Source organism: Urocitellus parryii, chromosome 12 (genome assembly GCF_045843805.1).
Source record: "Urocitellus parryii isolate mUroPar1 chromosome 12, mUroPar1.hap1, whole genome shotgun sequence".
NCBI classification, from domain to species: Eukaryota; Metazoa; Chordata; class Mammalia; order Rodentia; family Sciuridae; genus Urocitellus; species Urocitellus parryii.
In genome coordinates this window covers 61,733,454-61,751,985 of record NC_135542.1, presented here as the reverse complement: position 1 = coordinate 61,751,985, position 18,532 = coordinate 61,733,454, and the positions used below count along the sequence as shown (strand labels likewise).

The window sequence follows — 18,532 nt, the reverse complement described above, 5'->3', positions numbered from 1 at the left end:
CCCCATTTCTTCTTGTAATGGGGTTGGGGATGGAGACTAGAGATTGAACCTAGGGCCTGGCACATGCTAGGCAAATGCTCTAACTTCTTTTTCCTATTTCTAGATGTATGTTTCTAGGGAAATTTTTCTTCCATTTTCAAAGTCCTATTGGATTCTCAGTTCTCTTTGGAAATTATTATAATACCAGTTAAATTAAGCATTTAAATATATCCATTATATTTATCAAATGAATGAAGAGCATTCAACAATGTTAATCTGTTCAGTTTGTTAACTACAATCAGAACCACATTACAAGAAGTGAAATTAAGTTAAAATTTAATATTTTTATCAGTGGTCAAAACCACTTTATTTATAAATACAATCTGTTCATTATCTCCATATCTCTCTGGGATAATTAGCCAATGTTTGCTTGATTTGGTTTCAGTTTTTATTTGGCCTCTCACTGGTAGTCTTTTAGCTAATTTTTTCCATAGTAAAATAATAGTATTTTCCATAGGTTAGTTTTATAAGCAGTTTGGGTTCTCTGAACACATACCATTTGGTAGTAGGCAGTAGCTGAGACATATGTTGAATGTAGTAAGAGAAAAATAGTCTGGGATTTCAGTTTTTTGGGTAATTTTTCTCCTAAAAATTTCTGTAGTCATTGGATCATTTTGCTGATCCAAAAATTTTATTAAAAAATTTTAATAGCACAGGAAATTAAATAAACTTCCTAATGTTTATATCAAAAATAAGTAAATCTTTTAACATATAAAGCATTTTTAAGAGGTAACAATTTTCAGTAGTTATTATGATCTACCTAATTAGTTAATGTTCATTAACCTTTTATATTATACTTTATGATCCAGAATAACATTTTTAAACTAAATATTCATTTTATCCTAAATATTTTTTTGGGGGGAGCGGGATTCTTAAGACTATTTAGAGTAAAATTAATACTTAATTTTTTTTCTCTGTAAGGACAGAATTTTTAATTTGTTTTCCTATCAAGCAATATAAGTGGAAACAACTAAAGCATTCCTGATGTTTCTTATCACAAGTCAGTAGTTGGGATTGTGGTTGGAAAATACTTCTAAATTCCAAATTTTCAAATCTAATTGTTTCTATAAAACTTGATTGTTAATTATAAAAATTGTTCTTTAAACTGATGTATTTCACAGATTTAATTTCTGATATTTCATAAGCAGTTGCAGAACTGCAATTAAATATTTCTTTTATGGGGAACTGTGCTTTATTTATTTTTTGAATGAGCATACTATAAAGCAAGCTTAACTTGAACAAGCTGATAGTTTTTCTGTCAGTCTTCATTCCTGAATGTGTACAATGCTAGCCAAAGTTGGTGGTTATAGCACTTTTGTCATGGTGTTATTAGTTACTTTATTAATTTTTAGCTTTTGAATAGAATATTTTGCATAGTTTTGCTTATTAACTTTGACAAAGTATTGAAGTTTAAAACAGTTAAATTAAAAAAAAAAAAGAGATTCCTCTCAGCAATTTCTTGAAAAATCAAATGTCAGCTAGTTTTAGAAGTGTTGGGGCTAATTTTGACATTTTTTTTTCATTCTTATTTTGAAATGTAATTGAATGCTTTATGTCATAAATGTTATTACTAATGTAACTGGAATCCACCAGCAGCTTTCATGAGTTGTAGTATACACAATTATTATTAATTATTAGCTTTTTTGAGCTATTCTGTAAGACTTGTTTACTGAACTTATTACTGGTGATACAGAATGTACTTCTAAGAGAGTTAACTTGTAAAATAAGAAAGAAGTTATTTTCAAGATCCCTTCCAACTGAAATGGACTTTGAGTCCTCCCTACTGTGATAACAGATCCAGTTATTTGTCTTAAGAACAACTGGTCTGCTTTTCTTTTACCTTTCTTCGGCTTCCCCAAAGAAAAAAACGGATTTTTGGTTTGGTTAGTTGGCTAATAGGTATTTTTATTGGCAAACACACAGTACAGATTGTGGCTTACACTGAAGGAAAGCTAAAATTAATTTGCACATTTTTATTATATAGAATTATTTAAAAAGACATTGAATAGAATACATGAGAAATTTAATAACTAATTCTATAAGATACCACCTACAGACATCTTTTAGATTATTATAGTTTAGTCAGACATTGTCATAAAAAACAGAAGAGAAATTGGTTTAACCTTGCTTAATTCAGACTTAACTATAGCTTTAGCTAACTTGATTCCTCAAGTGTTTTAACAATAATCTACAAAAGGGAGCTATAGATTACTGATGTAAGGAGTGTTGTCCAAGCCCGCATTTTATAGATAAAAACTCTTGGCTCCTGAAGGTTATATAGTTTTCTAGAAACCATATTATCAGGCAATTGCATAAGAAGGTCTAAAAATTAGGTTTCTTGACTCAACATACTTTCTACCTATTACAAAGATTCATACAAGGTTAAGTTTTTCTTTATTAGATTGTGTTAGTAAAAATAAAGGGAATTGCTTGGTTTGAAATGCTAATGATATAAATGCTTGTTCATTTCTGGGCAAACATGGGTCTACTATGGAGATACAGTCAGGTTCTGTAACTGTTTTTCTGATTGAAATAGGTAAAGATAGGTTCTAACTATAGGCAAACTGCCATTGTAAAGCATAGTTGTATAGTTAGATCATTATCATCACTCTGTTTTTTTCAAAAAATCCAGTCAGACTTTAGTCTATTGGTATAGCTTGTTCCGTAAAAGGAAATTTTTCTGAAAAAAGAAACTTTAGGAGAATTAGAAAATGTATAATTCATGGAAAGGATTGAAACAGGATCTGATACAGAATCTAATTTATAGCTTGTCTCTCATCTCAGTGTTTCTGGACATACAGTAAATCATTAACTATATCAGAGCTTTGAGATTCAGTCCAAATGCTGGCAGGGTGGGATAGGAGTAGGAATTACCCAGTGGGGTGAATCATTCTCAATCTGACAATGGTATGAAGAGACTATTTTCTTACATAGAATAAGCAAACACAAAAGGAAACTAGGAAGAGTCACTTCACAGAGTTGTTGTGGACAGTAAAATATGAATTAATTATTGAGACCTAAAACAATATGGGTAGAGAAAAGGATGGTGGTGGAATATCCAGTTTAGTAGTCTATTTTAGAAAAATGAGATGACCTTCAGGTAAGGATTGTGATTCAAAACTGACATTACATGGAAAATAAAAGTTTTTTCATATTGAAGTGTGAGAAAAGGGTGTTTCTCTTGCATTGTGAACTTCACTTTTACAGAAGATAGGATTTAAAAAACTTAATATTTACTGCTATATTATGCATTCATATATAAAGTGCTAAACATAAAAATCTAATGAAGATTTTTGAGTTTGTGTCTTATGCAAGCTCAGTTTGGGTGCTTAACTTTTTAAAAATCTTTTGAATGATTTTTGATGTATAGGGCAGTGGTGTGCTATTTTTAAGCCCTCTGATTTTTTTTTTAAGTGTTTGTGCGTCAGCATAGCGTCTGTTTCCTTTTTTAAGGAATTCAAGAGTGATTGTTTATAAATCCTTGCTGAGAAGCTTATTGTTTCTTGTAGCTTTTAAATGGCTGTATTAAAGGGAGTATTATCACATGAACAGACATCCTGATTAACAGTGTTGAGCTATGGTGGATGGGGGAGGGGTATTCTTCATATAAATAGCTTTTAATGTAATAAATATTTCATAAATCATATTGACCTTGCCAAATAAAAGTCAAATATCAATCAAAATAAGTACACAGGAAGAATTGGATTTATCACCTCAAATCTCAGGTGTATGTTCTGAACACTAATGTAGGTATATTCTGAGTTTGTAGGATTTTAAAGAATTGTGCAGTAAAATAAAACAAAGACAGCTAGAAGGCCAGCAGAAAATAACAACCACAGCTTATGTTTGAAATTATCTAGATATAGATCAGGGATTTCAAAGTGGAATTGGCAGGTATGTATAGACAGGTTATACTGAGAGGGGAAAGCAGAGAAACTAGTGAACATGATGGAAATCTCAATGCAAGGTTTGAAAGTCAAGTGGAAGAGTAGTATTACTGATGATGAGGCAGGAAAAAAATGGACAAATTTATTTTTTGTTGCTTATGATGAAATCCATTAGGGGTCATGTTTGAGCATGAAATTTGTGGAATTATCTCTGTGAGTGATAATCAGAAAGAGGACAATATTAAAATAGGCTGATTTTTATTTCCTCTATGAATATTTTTCATACTTATGTTTCAAAGCCAAATGCAGGTTGGCCTTTGTATTTTTATGTATTTGCCTTCCATCAGTATTTGAAATATCATTTTAGAATATAAGTAGATAACTTCTACCCCACAACCAACTAGCAATATGCCTTAACTTTTATCATTGCCTGATAAATGGAAGTAGGTACTTTGTTTTCTTCAAAAATTATATAATCTGTCCTTATTGATGGATATTTTTTGATCTTTACATCATCACTAAGATAAAGGTCTTTAGTAGTTAATGTGGCATGGTATATGATGCAGTCACTGAAATAGAGAAATAAGTGCAATAGAAATAAAAATAGTTTCTGGAATATGTATGCTTTTTCGTGTAGAATTTCAAATATAGGCCATGGCCTCTCAAATAAATTTTTCGTTCATTAGACTTTTCATTGCTTTAGACTAAAAATAGAGTCTAAATTACACAAGCCTGGGAATATAGGTAGCATTTACGATATATTTTTTAAAGTACTTAAATTTTTGCTAAATTTTTTGTTTATTTTTGGTTTCTGCTATTTTTTTCTGATTCACAAGATTGCTCTTACTTCTAATCAAGCTAAAAACAACTTAAACTTGAGTCACTTAACCTACTACAACAGTGATGATTGTAGAAGTGTTTATTTCACTATCAGCCCCAGAAACTCCTCTTCTGAATGCAGTGTACAGGAAGGTACAGCTGCTGCTTCCTAAAATCTAGAAGGCTTATAGTTTACATAATTATGGTAGAAAAGAACACCAAATCAGGAATCACATAACCGAGGTTCTGGTTTCAGTTTTGCCACTCTACTGTGTGACTTTGTATAAATCCTAGTTACTTCTCTCACCTGTCTTACTGAGCTTACAGAAATCATATGAAATAAATTAGGTCAAAACTCTTTGAGAACATTACATAACAGTCATTAGGAATTGTCATGATCCCATCTGAGTGTAGTGGCACTGAGGCATATCATCAGTTACTAAAGTACTAAAATGGTTTAACATTTTAAATGGTTTGGGTTAAGAGGATGAAAAATCTGTTTTAAATTATTTGCCTTTAAAAATAGTCATTGTTTTCTTAAAATATAAAAATCTACTTTAGGGGCTGGGGCTGGGACTCGGTGGTAGGGCACTTGCCTGGCATGTGTGAGGCACTGGATACGATCCTCAGCACCACATATAAGTAAATAAAAAATAAAGGTTCATCAACAACTAAAATAAATATATGTATATATATGTACACACACACTTTAAATCACTTAGATCTTGCTTTTATTCTGTTTTCAACTTACAAGTACCTTTGATAATCCCACAACATTTTAGCCTGATTTGGGTTGGCATTTGAGAAGAAATAGATCTGGGTGTTGATTTTAAATCTTTAGACTAAAATAAACTTTTAAAGCAGGAGCGGGGGACACTGTAAATTTGGAACACAGCTCAGGGATACTTGGGACCTCTGTACTCAGAGTATGGGCTCTCTCTCCAATGGTGACAGCTCAAAGTCCCTATTGTGGCCACTGCTGTTGCTTCCTAAATACATGCTTTTTTAAAGTAGCCTCACCTTACAAATAGATTTGCAGAACAGGAAGAAGATTCTTGAAAGGGAGGGTTGTGATGAAACCGATAAAAATCTCTGTTTTAAAATCTTGTACAGCCTTCTGTTTTAAAATCTTTTCTTCTGGATGAGACATTAGTCTTTAACTGAGGAACTCTGTAACTGAAGACAATAAAATACCAACAGAAATGAAATTATTAAAGGATTATATGTATTTAAATTACTTTTATCAGTAACCCATTCTAGCCTCAGAAGCTAAAGGAAAATGGAGCATTTAAAACCAATGTACTTTGAGTCTGTGAACTTTTCTTTAACTTAAAAATATTGTCATTTTAAATCCAGGATTATCTGATATTTAACTCAATTCATTATCTTTTTGACCATATATACCAATAGATTAGAAATAGATTTCTGCTTTATAATGAATCTGTGACTTTGCAAGAGTAAAATGGTAATAGTGTTATGAATATTTAAATTTAGAGTGGTTCTTAATCAGATAGAATCAGCTTAAATAAAAATTTTCCAGATACCTTCTGATTTTGCTAAGTCCTGTGCTAATAAAAGACAACGTATTTGTTTTAAGTTTTGATCCACAATGTGTGGCCTAACAAAAATAAAGTCATTTGTTGTCCTCAGTGAATTTACCATAAATTAGACTTTACCAGTCCCTAATGTAAATAGGAGACTGCTTCCAGAAAAAGACTCAAGTCAATGAATTTTCCCCTCCTCCTTTAAAAGGACTCTTATAACTAAATGTAGACTTTGATGGAATTTGAGTTATAGAAGTGAGTGGGGTTCTCCCCCACTCTTTATGCAAAAGACCATAGCCCAATTCTCTTTTGCTGATAACAGCATCCTTTCTCTACAACTTGGGAGACTACTATCAAGGAGAAGCAGGAGTAGGTCAGGTCTGGGGAAGTTATCTCAGTCGATGGGCCTCCTGTTCTACTTCATGGAGGTATGAATGAAAAGTAGAACCTTTCATGAAGAGGGTTGGAAACTCTTCTTATGATTGATTGTACAATTCTAGTCTCTGTGTTAGTTTTAACAGCTTTAACAGATAAAATTTGTGTTTGAGTTCCCATGTAATTCAACAGTAACAGCTTACAGTTGTTTCAGCAGCTCTAGGTAAGGCCTCTGACAATTAAAAACAATATTTAATCTACTTTATAAGATTCAATTTCTAGTTGTATGCTGTGTTAACATGATTTTTAAAAAATCTAAATAACTGATCCTAGATGCCAAGATAAACTAATCTGTATGCCAAGAAATTAATAGGTTATTGTTGCAACTTCTTTACCAGAGAGATAAACCAACTGGTGATAGGCTGAGATCCTGGTAGCAATATGCCTTTGCCTTTTTCCCTTATACATTCCTGTGGCCAATGATAAGTGTAAGACCATCTGGCCAGTGTGCAGAGAGCAAGAAATAAGCTAACAAAAATTTTTAATATCAATTTTTTTACCACGGATTTAGAAAGCACTAAAGCTAGTAGTACATTACAAAATCCAAAATATTTTCTGTGCTGAAACATTTGGGACTTTTAAAATTTACTTTTGATCTCTTTAAAAAAATGTAAATAGTAGTTTTAAACATTCTGAATTAAATACTTTAATATTTTTCCTTTTTCTTTTTAGATCCCAATTTTGTTCGGACATTTCTTACAACATACAGATCCTTTTGCAAACCTCAAGAACTACTGAGTCTTATAATAGAAAGGTCTGTTTTTTAAAATGTTTAAGTTATTTTAAAAGATATTGAGCAGTAATCTTATATGTTTTTCAGAAATATGTTGGATGAGCTTTAAATTGTAGTTCATGAGCACTTTTAAAATAAATCCATTTATTTTTACATCATGTTACCTTTGATTATTTAAATAAAAAATAGGTGCCATTTTTAAATGGAAATTTAGCATTTGAAAATTCACATTTATAGAATTAATCACTTTAAAATATTACATAGAAGTGTATAATTTAAACTCTGAGTTTTTTTGGTTTCTGTTTAATTTTTTTTTCTTGGTACCAAGGAGTAAACCAGGGGCGCTTAACCACTGTCCCATATCTCCAGCCTGTTTTTATTTTTTATTTAGAGATGGGGTCATCTTAGTTGCTAACCAGTTAAGTTGCTGAGGCTGGCTTTTAACTTGCAATCCTCCTGCCTCAACCTCTGGAGCCGCTGGAATTATAGGTGTGCACTACATAATTTAGACTCTGGATATTCAATTCTTTATGATTTAGATATTCAAACAAAAGTTTTCAAATATTCCACAAATTGAGTAAACCATAACTTGTCAGTAAGTATGTTTAATACTATCATTCAGGAATGTGTTTTTATATACCCAAAGAACAATCTACTTTTCAAACATTGGTTGCCCTTAAAAAGTTATCAGCTGATTTAGAGTAATTCTACAAACCAGGATTGAACATCAATTCCATAACTATATAGTCATTTATTTTTTAGATTTTTGCATGCATCTATTATATTTCTAGTTAATTTTACCTATATTGTCAAGTATTAACCTCTTTTTAAAAATATTATCATTTGCCTTTACATTATAGAAGCCTTACTAGTTTTCACAGATGTTTACATCCTTAAGTAATTTTGAATAGTATTCTTTTTTCTTTTATAATTTTTATAATTTTATAATTGTACATATTAATGAAGTACCATGTAATGTTTCAGTATATGTATATATTGTGTAATAACAGTAATCTCTTAGTTGTGCTGACTAAAAGCTTTGTGGGTTTCTGTTGCATAATTTGAAATAAATATTTTTATTAAATTTTTTCTGTGTTATGACAGGTTTGAAATTCCAGAGCCTGAGCCAACAGAAGCTGATCGTATAGCTATAGAGAATGGAGATCAACCCTTGAGTGCAGAACTAAAAAGATTTAGAAAAGAATATATACAGCCTGTTCAACTTCGGTAAGCATTAAATAATAACTAAAGTAAACAAGTCTTCATCAGACTTTTGTTTCAAAGTTGGAATATATAAGGACCAAAGGAAGAAGTAATAAATAAAACAAATGAATTAAATTTATTATATCTTAGTAATGTAGAATTTTGAAAGTCACTGATAAGATTATTTAAATTGATGAGTCTGTTTTATTGGTATCTTTTATTTTGATAAAATTTGTATTTGAGTTCCCATGTAATTCAATTCTTTGCTAATACCACAGAGTATTAAATGTATGTCGGCACTGGGTAGAGCACCACTTTTATGATTTTGAAAGAGATGCAGATCTTTTACAACGAATGGAGGAATTTATTGGAACAGTTAGAGGTATGTTTTCCCTAAAGGCCTTGTTTTATATGTAATAAAACTACAATATGGTGACTGTCAATGGATGCCATATTTGCTCAATGTTGTTAGAGATGTGATTTTTTTTTTTTTTTTTTTTTTCTGTGATGGTGGGGATTGAATCCAGGGCCTCACACGTGTTAAGCAAATGCTCTACCACTGAGCTACATCCCTTGTCCCCAAGATGTTTATAATAGTAAGAGCACAACCATTTTAAAAGTTAAAATTTTCTCATCAAACAACATTTAGACCTACAGATTGCTCAGTAATCACTCTGTTGAGTCAAATGTATTTTCATTTGGTGAGTCAACTTACTGATTCTTTTAGAAATGATTAGAAAACTCTCAATGAAGCTAAGTTACTTATTTAAAAGTAAGTGTACCTGAGGTATGTAGCAACTATTCTATAATTATAATACCTCTTAATGGAAGTTTGACAGGCTACAGGTGAATAGAGATAATCAGAGAGGTGGCAGAAGGTATTATTCTTAGAGTCTATGTTTAACATCATCACTTTGAGTCTTCAGATTTCACTTTCCTTGTCAGAAACATGAGGAGCTAGGTTTGATGATCTCCATTGTTTTCCTTCCTATTTTAAAAATCTGGTACTATATGTCTCCAGGATGTCCTAGTAAACTTGTTTTTATTTCTAATGTATAGCATCAAAATTCATACTTAAAGATGTGTGGACTCAGTCCTCTGAGACTGTTTGGTTTATAAAAATGTGATGTTAATTAGATCAGTGCATGTGTATAATCTATCAATCTTGTAATTTGTATGAAATACCTTTTTGGGAGAATATTGTAAAATAATATTTTGAACTAAAGTTGAGAACAATAGAGGTGAAAAATCTCTCAAATAAATTACTTCCTAATTTTATTTAGAAAGGATCTAGAAGAATACATATCAATCTATGAATAGTTTATTCACGTGGAGAAGAATGAGATTGGAATGGGGGACTGAGAGGAGGGAACTTGTAGTTTTTATTTTATCATTTGAACTTTTTATAGCAAAGATATATTCAGGTATCATTTGTGAGATTTTATACCTTTTTAAAAGATAAAATATCAAATAAGGAGTATGTAAATGTTATTTTAAAATATAATGTATTTCAGGTAAAGCAATGAAAAAATGGGTTGAATCCATCACTAAAATAATCCAAAGGAAAAAAATTGCAAGAGACAATGGGCCAGGTCACAATATTACATTTCAGAGTTCACCTCCCACAGTTGAGTGGCATATAAGCAGACCTGGGCACATAGAGACTTTTGACCTGCTCACCTTACACCCAATAGAAATTGCTCGACAACTCACTTTACTTGAATCAGATTTATACCGGTATGTAATTTGACATTCAGCTGAAAAATCATTTCAAAAGAGTTAATTATTATACTATTCCTATCTTATAGCATTGTCATAAGATGTAAATGAGGCAGTACATGAAATGTTTAGTAGTGATAAGACTTGGCAGGCAGTTCTGATCCTTTTACTCTCTTGGTGTCCCCCATGCTCTGTTTGAATTTATACCATCTGTCTTTCTGCAGTCACCCCTATGTAGTGAAGCTAGGTTCAAATCCTGACTTTCAATTGATGACTTGGTATTCTTAGGCAACTTTAACCTCCTTAGGTAACCTTTATCCTGCTTCTTAGTTTCCTCCAGAGTAAAATGAGGCTAACGATAGTACTACTTCTGAGGCTGTTTTAAGGTTTATAATATATGGTCAATACATGTACGGTGCTTATTAGCACATTGTCTACCGTCACGTGAAAGCTCAATAATTATAGCTCCTCCTCTGGTAAACTTAAAGTCATGGCCAGTTATAGCTTTCTTCAGTTTCTTGTTCAACATTGACATAACTACAATCTCAAAAAATGTTAATGGTTTTAAATTCTACTTAGAATATAAAGTAATTGTTGTTGTTGTACCAAGGATTGAATGCAGATTATTTACTTTTTAATAACTAAATTAAAAAAGGAAATAAACTTATCTCCTGCCAAAGATCATATTTCCCAAATGATAATGTTAGAATCTATTTTCAAGGACTTTTTTTGTGGTAGGTTTCTCTCTCCGTTCCTTTATAAAGAATGAAAGAAAGAAGGAAGAAAGAAAAGATTTATAGATTTTAGTGACTACTGTACCCTCTTTGCACTAACTATTATATATCATTATTTATTAAACAATGTTTATATTTGCTGGAAAAGATTATGCAAAAATATCAACCTTGCCTGAAACAATAATACAGATATCTATAGAGAAAAATGTATAATTATAACTTTTTGTTGGACCTTGTTTTTATAAACCTTTTTGTTTATGACAGAGAAGAGTTTATATAGCAAGAATTTAGTTTTTATTTATTTTGTTTACTTAATAAAACACTGTCTATATTAGAGGGAAAAGTATCATGTAGCATTTTTGTGATGATTTTAGAGCTGTACAGCCATCAGAATTAGTTGGAAGTGTGTGGACAAAAGAAGACAAAGAAATCAATTCTCCCAATCTTCTAAAAATGATCCGACATACCACTAATCTCACTCTGTGGTTTGAGAAGTAAGTATTCTTGACATTCTTATGTTGTATTGCAGTTGGCTGTGTTAGGAATTTTAGTGCCATTCTATTTGTATATGTTGCATGTCTGTTCTTCTTCCTTTATTTTGCATTAAGTGAATATTTTTCTAATGTAGCATTTTAATTTTAGGAATGATTTTAATTTTTTTAGTTTCTTTTAATGGTTGTCTTATGATTTACTGTATACATCTTATCATTGGCTTTAGATTTATAGTAGCTTATTCCTATATAGCTTTATTCCTTTTCTCCCCTTTTCGTGGTATTATAATGCATATAACATCTAATTAATTATGTAAATCCAACAATACATTGATACAATTATTACTTTACCATTTGCCTTTATCCTCTTAACCTACTACAACTTTACTCTTACCTATCTCCTTTGTGCTGTTATTTTACACATATATGTGCAATACATTACACATATTTTTCTGTGTTATAAACACAATATATTCATATACATTATTTTATATAGTTCCTTTTTAAGTCAGGTAAGACAAAAAATGAATAAAAATATGATGTATAGTATCTCTTATAATTACACAGTTACCTTTACTGGGGCTCTTTATGTGGACTCGAATTACCATCTGGGATTACTTGTTTTGAGCCTGAGAACAACTTCCTTTAGTGTTTCTTGTGCAGTGGATAAGCTATCAATAAATTCTCAGTTTTTGTTGATCTGAGAAAATAGTTCGTCTTCATTTTTGAACAATAGCTCTATCTTCATGTTGATTGATTTTTCCTTCTGTCCAAATCTTCTACTGAGCCCTTCCAATTTTGTACTGTACTTTCCAATTCCAGAATTTCTATTTGTTTATATATATATAATTTCTACCTCTCTAATGATATTCTGTCTTGATGCACATTCTAATCATACCTTCCTTTACTACTTTATCATGTTGTCCTTTAGTTCTGCAAACATACTCAGAATAGCTATTTTGAAATCTTTCTAAATCTAACATCTGGTCCATCTCACAGGCAACTTCTATTCCCTACTTTCATTCTGGTATACGGGTCATATTTTCTTATTGTATGCTTTGTAATTTTTTATTTTATTTTTTTGTTTACTAGAATTTTTTAGATAATAGATTGTAGCAACTCTGAGTACTGTCCCCTCCCTTTCAGAGCTTGGAACTGCTGCTTGCTTGTTTGCTTATTCAGTGACTAGAATCCAGTCAAATTGTGGCTTCTTGGAAGGATAGTTTCTGAGGTCCCTGTTCCATATTTGTGCTAACCTGAGAAGGGCTCCTCTTAGCTCTTTTTTCCTGGTTCTCTCTTGCATACTAGCTGGCCTACAGTGGAGTCTGTTCCTTCATTATGTTTTATATATTGTGACTCTCCTCCCCATTGCCTTTCATCACAGAATCTACTATTGAGACCACATTTGGGTTTAAACTTTCCACATTTTGTTTGCAAATGACAATCGAGATTAATGAACTATCTGTTTGAAACTGGTCTGTGGAGCAGATGATGACAAGCTTCTCAGTGACCTTTTTACTCTGGCAGCTTAGAGCTAAGTCACAAGTGGAGGAGGACTGAAGAGCAGGGTGCTGCCTTAGGTCCTTTTACTTCCCTATTTTGATATGGAACCACTGTTTTAGGAACCAGACTAATGGCTATTTTCTCAGTGTTCCCTCCATAAGTCAAGAGCTGGGCAAAAGCATGTAATCCCTACTTAACTGCACTTAACCTGGACTTAACCTCAGTAGTAGGCAGCTGGAGGCAGCATGAAAATGTTGAAGTCCTGTTCCTTCCAGGAGCAAAGGTCCCTAGCTTGAGCCTAGTACTCTTGGCTGGAGCAATTTAGAGTGGATATTCTAGAAGGAAGGAGGGAGGGAGCAGTCTTTGTTAAAATAAATACCATAGACCCTCCTTTCTCTTACCTAACTTTTGTAGATTTTTCTGAATAACTATTTCTTCAGGGGGCTGGGGATGTGGCTCAAGCGGTAGCGCACTCGCCTGGCATGCGTGCGGCCCGGGTTCGATCCTCAGCACCACATACCAACAAAGATGTTGTGTCCGCCAAGAACTAAAAAATAAATATTAAAAATTCTCTTTCTCTCTCTCTCTCTCTCTCTCTCTCTCTCTCTCTCTCTCTCTCTCTTTAAAAAAAAAATAAAAATAAATATTTCTTCATTTGCCATTTACTGTTAGAGCCATTTCCAGAGACTGCTGTGAGGTATTTTGTTGGTCCCATTTTGGTTTTTTGATGGGGAAGGAGGTGTTTTGGTTTAGTAAGTTTCACTGAATTAGTTCAGTGAAGCTCCTTGCATTATCATTCTGTTAAGTCCAGAATTCATTGCAATTTTATAATTGGGAGGCAGAGATTAGAGTTTTGTATACTGACTGTATTTATTCTGAGTGAAGACAATATTACTATTTGAGTAATCTTTGTAAAGATATTATGATATTTCCACAAATTATATTGGGAATATCAGAACAAGCAGCCAATAACATAAGGGAAAGAATGGATAAAGACTTACAAAACAGTTTCTGTAAAGAAATAAGCATTCTAATTCTTCTGAAAATTAGAACTGCCATCTACTTATTGTATTAAACATAACTTGTTTCTAAAAACTTAAAACTTTGGAATTTGCTCTCTAAATGTTGCTTAACTTCTTATCAATTTAAATACTACACTTCAGTAAGCAGAACCCCTTTCCCACCATAATTAAAATGTCATATCTGAAAGGGGGGTTGTAATTAATAAGAGTAGAGACCACTTTCATTTCTGTCCTATTTTTAAATAGGTTATTTTGAGGAAGGCCATTTCCTGCCCTTTCAATGTTGAGAGGTTTTTATTCATTTTCCACAGTGGTCCTTAGCCAGGGGTATGCATTAGAATTGGAATCAAAAGCTCCACAGATGATCTTGGTTGAAATGGTAAAATGAAAGCTATATTTTAAAAGATACAAATAAATTATACCCGTGTTATATCTTTTTAATTGTCCAGCCCACTAGTTAGCCAGAATATATTTCCAGATATCTAGCTAAAGCTTTAATTGTTTTTAAACATGTTATTTTTAATTTGATGATAAGCCAAGTTTATTTTGATAATTTCATCTACAACCGTTTATTTTTCTTGGTGTTAATTCAGACTCATTAGAGAATAATGTAATCTCCAACTTTATATTTTAAAAAATGTTTAATACTGATTTATATTTAGTTTTCCCATTTATATTATCAATTTCTTTTCGATTAGAAACTATTAATATTATATTATTGAAATCTAAACTTAAAATGTTTTTTCTTTACCTGTGATTAATAAGTTAGAAATTCTCTCAAGCACTAAACAGAGTTAACTGCTAAGTAATTTTCTTTTATTGAACATGGCACACTTCTTCTTACTATATGCTGGGAGGGGTGTGTATATATAAAATATAGTAAATTCACTAGATATGATGTGTATTTTATAATATATTAATATTGAATACATTTTATTATATAATTAGCATATAATATACTTACTAAGGATTCTCAGTATTTTAATGTAAAATACTTTTCGGGGGTGGTACCAGAGATCGAACCTACGGGGCATAACCACTGAGCCATATCCCAGCCCTTTTTATTTTTAATTTTGAGACAGGGTCTCACTAGGTTGCTTATAGCCTCGCTAAATAGTTGAGGCTGGCTTCGAATCTGTGATCCTCCTGATCTGCTGGGATTATAGGAATGCACCACCACACCTAACTAATGTAAAATACTTTTGTTTTCATAGTTTTTCTTTCACTATTTTCTTTCTAAGTAACTTTTATTTTATTTTTAGTAAGAAAGAAATTAAGCAATAATCACTAATATCTTACAATTAAAGATTTATGAGGCAACAGAATTCTTGAATTTTACATTCCCCTAGGACACACCTAAATTACAAAGATTTGTATACATTTAACAAGATACTATATTCATCAGTTCATTTGAATGCTGATAGAGGATGCACACTAGAAAAATGTTTGGCTGACAGAAAAGCTCAGTGAGAGTGGCTAGAAGGACTGCCTTATCTTCCAGTCTCCTTCTGCCTTTCACTTTAAACATGTTTTCTCTGAAGTCATACAATAGCCACTCCCCACCACACTCTAGATTTTTGTATTCACTAAACTTTTTTAAAGCATATCATTTTTGGAAAAACTATAAATATTTAATTCTTAATTTTTTTTGTTGTTGATGTTGACTCATAGATGTATTGTAGAAACTGAAAATTTAGAAGAAAGAGTAGCTGTGGTGAGTCGAATAATTGAGATTCTCCAAGTCTTTCAAGAACTGAATAACTTCAATGGTGTCCTTGAGGTTGTCAGTGCTATGAACTCATCACCTGTTTACAGACTAGACCACACATTTGAGGTAGGTTTATACATGTGTTTTTAAATGAACTTTCGTTGCCTGGGGATTATCTATAAATTTTGTAATGAATTGGTTACTCTTTCAAAATGAGGCATTCTCATTAAAATATATTTGCAAGTCCCAGCTTAGAAGGGGTAAAAATTCTCTTAATTTTTACCATTATTTACAAGTAAATGCACACAAAATTGTGTGAGAAATAGCCAAGATACCCTTTCCCCTCTAAGTTTGTACTAGTATCTGTAGAGATAGTTGTAAAATCAATATTGTTGTGTTTGGGCTTTATTGTTATCCTGACATTTTTTTGGCAAGGCCAATAATTCTGTTTATAAACTTAAGCTTTCTCATTTTTTTTTCCTTATAGCAAATACCAAGTCGCCAAAAGAAAATTTTAGAAGAAGCTCATGAATTGAGTGAAGATCACTATAAGAAATATTTGGCAAAACTCAGGTCTATTAATCCACCATGTGTGCCTTTCTTTGGTAAGTATTTCTTCCTGAGTTTTTATTGTGTGTGTGTGTGTGTGTGTGTGTGTGTGTGTGTGTGTGTATAATACTTATTTCATTAAATGTCTTATAGACATGTATATTATGCCAGCAGAAAATATTTACCTAACAAATATTTAGCACCTGAATCCCTTGAGATTTTTTTTCTATTAGGACTTTTAAAGATGAAGCCCAGTATCTTCTGAGATAACACAAGGGGAAAATTCCAAATGTGACCTCATACAAGGAGTCACAGTCAAAATGTGGACTTTAGAAATACTGTATATATTACTTTCAGACTACGTTATAAAGAAATATTTGAAATATAAGTAATTTTATGTTTTTACGTGGGTCCTATACCCAAGATATCTTATTATATGCAAATCCAAAATCAAACATTTCTGATCCCAAACATTTTATATATATATAAGGAATACTCAATACTTTCTTTTTGTGTTCATCTTGGACTCTCAATATTATATAATATTTACTTACTTTTTATATTCATAGAAACCTTTTCCATTGAATTTAATAAACTGTGCTACAGAAAAGGCATGACCAAATTCATCCATATTTATAACTGATTTTTTTAAAGTAGTTTCACATGACTAAAAACCATAGTGCATGTGCCTCTGAACCCATACCTTCAGCACACCAAAATTTTATTTTCTTCACTGACTCTTTTCCACACTTTTGAACCAAAGGAAAGATATGCCTTTTTCTTCCTTTTAAGACTGTATATCCTTTTGTAATCAACTTCCTTTCTGTAGGTCCCTCTGTCTTCAAGAATTCCCTGTATTTCACATCTTCACTATCCCCTTGATATTGACTTCTTTTCTCTGCCTGTGTGTGTGCTCTGTGACCCTTCTTCTGAATCTTTAGAGAAACTATGATCTCTATCACACCTCTTAAATTTTGTCTATTTAATATGTGGTAAATTTTCTTCTAGTCTTTTCCTCATCTGTAATTTTTTCTGTATAGTTTTAAGTTACACTGCACATAAACAGTTTTATGTCCTGATATTTTATTCAATTAATGTATCATATTTCTCATATTTTGTTGCTTAGGCTTTAGAACCAACCACTTTTATATTGGCTTAACTTTTTTCTTTGCACACTGTATATAATTGTAATTATATGACGTGTATATCTATATAAATATACACACACATACACACATATATATAATGGTTTACTTTTTATCTACCATATCCTAGGTATATTATATTTTATTAACTATTCTTCATAATAATCATTTATAATGGTCACATAATTAAGTTAATATAACAATTAATTTAACCACTACCTCATGATCAGACACATTGTTTTCAGCTTTTTCTCTTTTCTAAATAATCTTATATTTTCATTTATTCCTGTATGTGAAAATATCCTCTTGAGATAGGTAACCAAAAGAAAATTCACATGCATTAAGAGGCATCAGTTTTTAATTCTTGATATGTATTGCCAAGCTGCTTTCTAAGAGGCTTATGCTCATTTACTTAAGGCTATATCAGAAGTGCACAACAAAGCAAATGTCATTCCATAATTCCCCAACTTTAAGTACTTCTTTTTTAAAGTTATTTTCGCAGATTAAAAACTACTACCTAATTGTTGTGATAATTTCCATTCTTGTTTACTGTGGACATTTTTTCATATATTTGCTCAATATTTGTGTTCCTTCTTGTCTGTGTCCTTTTTCATATCTGCTGAAAATATTCTTACCAATCGGCCTTTTAGTTTGTGTTAGCTGACATATTAGTTTCAAAATAATACGTCCATCTTTCTCATTATGATTTCCCACCCTAAGGATAGAAACCTTAGAAAGTTCATCTAATCTAGTAATTTAATATTCAGTCATATTTTCACATAGCTTTTTATAATTTAGCTTTTTAAATTATTGTTAACCCTTTTATGAAACTGAAGTCTCTTTTAGATGTCATATGAAGTACTTAAATTTGTTTCTCTACCAAATTTTATTTGTTCACCCAGGTATACTGAATAATTCTTATTTTTTCCTATTTATATATGGCCTTCTTTAATACATACTGTCTTGCACTGATTTCTTTTTTTTCTGTCTTAATCCATTTA

At 31.6% G+C, this 18,532-nt stretch overlaps 1 protein-coding gene across 4 annotated transcripts in view; it reads left to right on the top strand.

Annotated features, from left to right (window-relative positions):
• Positions 1-18,532, top strand: part of Sos1 (SOS Ras/Rac guanine nucleotide exchange factor 1) — a 118,024-nt gene that overhangs the window by 79,660 nt on the left and 19,832 nt on the right. For all 4 annotated transcript variants that reach the window (XM_026410122.2, XM_026410121.2, XM_026410119.2 and 1 more), the window contains 7 exons: positions 7,397-7,478; positions 8,562-8,684; positions 8,939-9,042; positions 10,175-10,397; positions 11,488-11,607; positions 15,801-15,963; positions 16,325-16,442. In XM_026410122.2, coding sequence (XP_026265907.1) covers positions 7,397-7,478; positions 8,562-8,684; positions 8,939-9,042; positions 10,175-10,397; positions 11,488-11,607; positions 15,801-15,963; positions 16,325-16,442 — 933 coding nt within the window. The remainder of the gene's footprint in view (positions 1-7,396; positions 7,479-8,561; positions 8,685-8,938; positions 9,043-10,174; positions 10,398-11,487; positions 11,608-15,800; positions 15,964-16,324; positions 16,443-18,532) is intronic.